This window comes from Rhinoraja longicauda, chromosome 11 (assembly GCF_053455715.1).
Source record: "Rhinoraja longicauda isolate Sanriku21f chromosome 11, sRhiLon1.1, whole genome shotgun sequence".
Classification (NCBI taxonomy): Eukaryota; Metazoa; Chordata; class Chondrichthyes; order Rajiformes; family Arhynchobatidae; genus Rhinoraja; species Rhinoraja longicauda.
The window spans coordinates 54,485,072-54,489,204 of NC_135963.1; the positions used below are offsets into that span (position 1 = coordinate 54,485,072).

General features: G+C 49.8%; 1 protein-coding gene across 1 annotated transcript in view; it reads right to left on the bottom strand.

The window, feature by feature from the left end:
* Nucleotides 1–948: 948 nt before the first annotated feature.
* The window catches only part of LOC144598150 (regulator of G-protein signaling 5-like), a 9,180-nt gene continuing 5,995 nt past the window's right edge, over nt 949–4,133 (bottom strand). The window contains exons 4-5 of the mRNA XM_078408042.1: nt 3,323–3,489; nt 949–1,579 (exon numbers count right to left, since the gene is read on the bottom strand). Coding sequence (XP_078264168.1) covers nt 1,322–1,579; nt 3,323–3,489 — 425 coding nt within the window. The 3' untranslated portion in view covers nt 949–1,321. The remainder of the gene's footprint in view (nt 1,580–3,322; nt 3,490–4,133) is intronic.

A 4,133-nucleotide genomic window follows, 5' to 3' on the forward strand; every position in this document is an offset into this window, starting at 1 on the left:
AGCATCCAACGAACTGGCCTCCACTGCCTTCTGAGGCAGAGAATTCCACACCTTCACCACTCTCTGACTGAAAAAGTTCTTCCTCATCTCCGTTCTAAATGGCCTACCCCTTATTCTTAAACTATGGCCCCTTGTTCTGGACTCCCCCAACATTGGGAACATGTTTCCTGCCTCTAATGTGTCCAATCCCCTAATTATCTTATATGTTTCAATAAGATCCCCCCTCATCCTTCTAAATTCCAGTGTATACAAGCCCAATCGCTCCAGCCTTTCAACATACGACAGTCCCGCCATTCCGGGAATTAACTTAGTGAACCTACGCTGCACGCCCTCCATAGCAAGAATATCCTTCCTCAAATTTGGAGACCAAAACTGCACACAGTATTCCAGGTGCGGTCTCACCAGGGCCCGGTACAACTGTGGCCCCTTGTGAATCTGTGGAATTCTCTGCCACAGAAGGCAGTGGAGGCCAATTCACCAGATGTTTTCAAGAGAGGTTTGGATAGAGCTCTTTGGGCTAACGGAATCAAGGGATATGGAGAGAAAGCAGGAACGGGGTACTGATTTAAGATGATCAGCCATGGTCATATTGAATGGCGGTGCTGGCTCGAAGGGCCAAATGGCCTACTCCTGCACCTATTGTCTATGTTTCTAAATCCAGTCTTTGAGCTCTCAAGATGCCAACTCTAGCACCACATGACCACAAGCAACAGCAATTCTCTGCCGGAAACCTAACATTTAGCTCGAGGGAATCTCATCATTAATTACACACTGGAAATCAGTCGGATTTAGGGACAGTTTAAAATACAAGTGGAGGAAACCAATCCAGTGAATAAAGGTAACAAATATTAAAACCAATTTTCCATTTATTGAAGATTAAATACTTCTTTGGACCTTCAGTTCATACCGTTCTTAATGAGTCTCAAACTCACACACACGCAACCGACATATATTAAATATCTTAACACGTTAAAACCACGAATAATTTACACAGATTTACAAATAAGCAGGTTCTCAAAACCTTCATTAAATTAACAGTGCATTTAAAATAAAAGAAATAAAATACGATTCATTAAACGTTTTGGAAAGGAAGGGCAGGGGTTTCGATGCCAAAGTGATTAGCATTCTAGGCAACAACGTAACCAGATTTATGGAAGGTGGACGCAAAGTGCTGGAGTAACTCAGCGGGTCGGGCAGCATCTCTGGAGAGAAGGAGCGAGTGACGTCTTGGGTCGAGACCCTTCTTCAGACTTGAGAGATTTGTGGATCTGGAATGCCTGGCCGACTGACAACATCGCCTTGAGGAATAGATTCTGTCCATCTATAGCCAGTATGTGAAGTCAGGCTGGGCCTGTAAGACACCGATGGATGTAAAAGAATGTGATCTCCGTCTGAGGCCGCTGGTGTGGCCCTCGCCCTCCAGGAGCAGATCCCTGTAGAGCTTGGACTTGAGGAACCTGGGATAAGAGTCCTTCTCCATCAGCGTGTGCACATTCTTCTGGGCCACGTCAAAGCAAGACAGGCTCGGCCTCACTATGTTTTTCTTCGTAATGTCTTTGGTATGGAAATCAAGGTTCACCTTGTTATAAAAAGAGTAATGGCAACAATTAGGTTTTATTTTGCAGCAAAAAGCACAGAGATAAAATTAAGTCCAACTACATCAAGTATACTCGACATTGGGTGGCGCAGCGGTAGAGTTGCTGCCTTACAGTGCTTGCAGCGCCGGAGACCCGGGTTCCATCCCGACCACAGGTGCCTGTCGGTGCGGAGTTTGTACGTTCACCCTGTGAACATGTGGGTTTTCTCCGAGATCTCCGGTCTTCTCCCACAGTCCAAAGACGCATGGTATGTAGGTTAAATGGCTTGGTGTATGTGCAAATTGTCCCTAGTGTGTGTGGGATAGTGTTAATGTGTGTGGGGATCGCCGGTCGGTGCGGACTCGGTGGGCCGAAGGGCCTGATTACGCACAGTATCTCTCAACTAAAAACAAAATTAATTGTACCAAGGTACAAAGGGGGTGGTCCTGACCTACCATCTACATCATTGGAGACGCTTGGACTATTTTCAATCCGACTTTCTCTTGCACTAAATGTCATTCCCTTTATCCTGTATCTGTACACACTGTAGACTGGTTGATTGGATCAGCAATTGTCTCCCTGCTGACTGGCTGGCACGCAACAAAAAAGCTTCTCACTGAACCTCGGTACAGGTGACAGTAAACTAAACTAAACTAGTTTTTGTGCTTGCATTGAAACACATTGTCCAACTTTTATCAAATATCACACTCATAAGTTAACCTCACCCTTCCCACAAAGTGTTCAACCCCATTTACTCCCAAACAGAATGATGTACACAAGTCACAGATCGCCCGGAGAAAACCCACGCGGTCACAGGGAGAACGTGCAAACTCCACTCAGACAGCACCTGAAGTCAAGAATGAACCAGGGTCTCTGACGCTGTGAGGCAGCAACTTGATTGGTTAGAGTGTCGGGGGTTCTGGGGAGAAAGCAGGAGAATGGGGTTCGGACTACGGGTTGCCAACCTTCTAACGCCCAAATAAGGGACAAAAGGTGACGTCACCGCCCCACATGACCTCACCCAGCCAGCGGCCACGTGCTCCCGCTCCACCAATGACGGCCGCCCGGGCCGGGAGGCGGGTTGCTACGCAACCTCCGATAGGCGAACACACTCGGCCCCGCTCCCCGAACACACTCCGTTAGCCTACACTGTCCAGGCCTACAGTGGCCCACGGGCCTACAGTGTCGGGGCCTACCGTGTCCGGGCCTACAGTGTCCGGGCCTACAGTGTCCCACGGGCCTAGTGTCGGGGCCTACAGTGTCCGGGTCTACAGTGTCCGGGCCTACAGTGTCCGGGCCTACAGTGTCCGGGCCTACAGTGTCCGGGCCTACAGTGTCCGGGCCTACAGTGTCCCACGGGCCTAGTGTCGGGGCCTACAGTGTCCGGGTCTACAGTGTCCGGGCCTACAGTGTCCGGGCCTACAGTGTACGGGCCTACAGTGTCCGGGCCTACAGTGTCCGGGTCTACAGTGTCCGGGCCTACAGTGTCCGGGCCTACAGCGCCCCCCGGGCCTAATAGGGGACAATCACAGTCCCGTACGGGACAAACAAATTTAGCCCAAAATACGGGATGCCCGGCTAATACGGGACAGTTGGCAACCCAAGTTCAAAGGGAGAGATAGATCAGCCATGATTGAATGGCGGAGTAGACTGAATGGGCCAAATGGCCTAACTCTGCTCCTACGAACTCTACTGCTGCGCCACCGTGCCGACCCGTGACCTGTTGATATAAAATGTGCGCTTACCTCTTTGGGAGCATCCGTGCTGATGAAATCAGAGTAGATTTTCTTCGCTTTGGAGGAGAGCTTTGAGAGTGACTTGGTCTTGCGGTAGGTCTCGCAGGCTAACCAGAAGTCAATGTTCTCCTCACTGTGTTCCGACTGAAGGAAAGCTCGAAAGAGGGCCAGGCCAGCTTGAGGAGAGAGCGTAAGGCACAGTAAATATCAATTCTGCCCGATTAACCACACCAGCCAGTTCTCGGAATTTAAATGACAACTTCATAAACAAAATGGGCGGCACAGTGGCGTGGCTGGTAGAGCCACTGCCTCACAGCGCCGGAGACCCGGGTTCCATCCTGAAATCTAGGGCTGTCCGTGTGTGGAATTTGCACACTCTCCCTGTGACCGCGTGGGTTTCCTCCCACATCCCAAAGACGTGCGGGTTTGTAGGTTAATCGGCCCTCTGTAAATTGCCTCTAGTGTGCAGGGAGTGGACGAGAAAGTGGGATAACATAGAACTAGTGTGAACGTGTGATCGGTGGTCATCATGGACTCAGTGGGCCGAAGGGCCTGTTTCCATGCTCTATCTTTCAATGAATGAATCAGATGGGGCAGAGTTGAGGGTCTGAGTAGTCTACGTCTGCTTTATTTTCTTATGCTCCGTATAATCTCTGGAGACAGACACAAAATGCTGGAGTAACTCAGCAGGTCAGGCAGCATCTCTGGAGAGAAGGAATGGGTGATGTTATAGGTGACGGAATAGTAGTCTGAAGAGGGTTTCGACCTGAAACGTCACCCGTTCCTTTTCTCCAGAGATGCCGCCTGTCCCGTTGAGTTA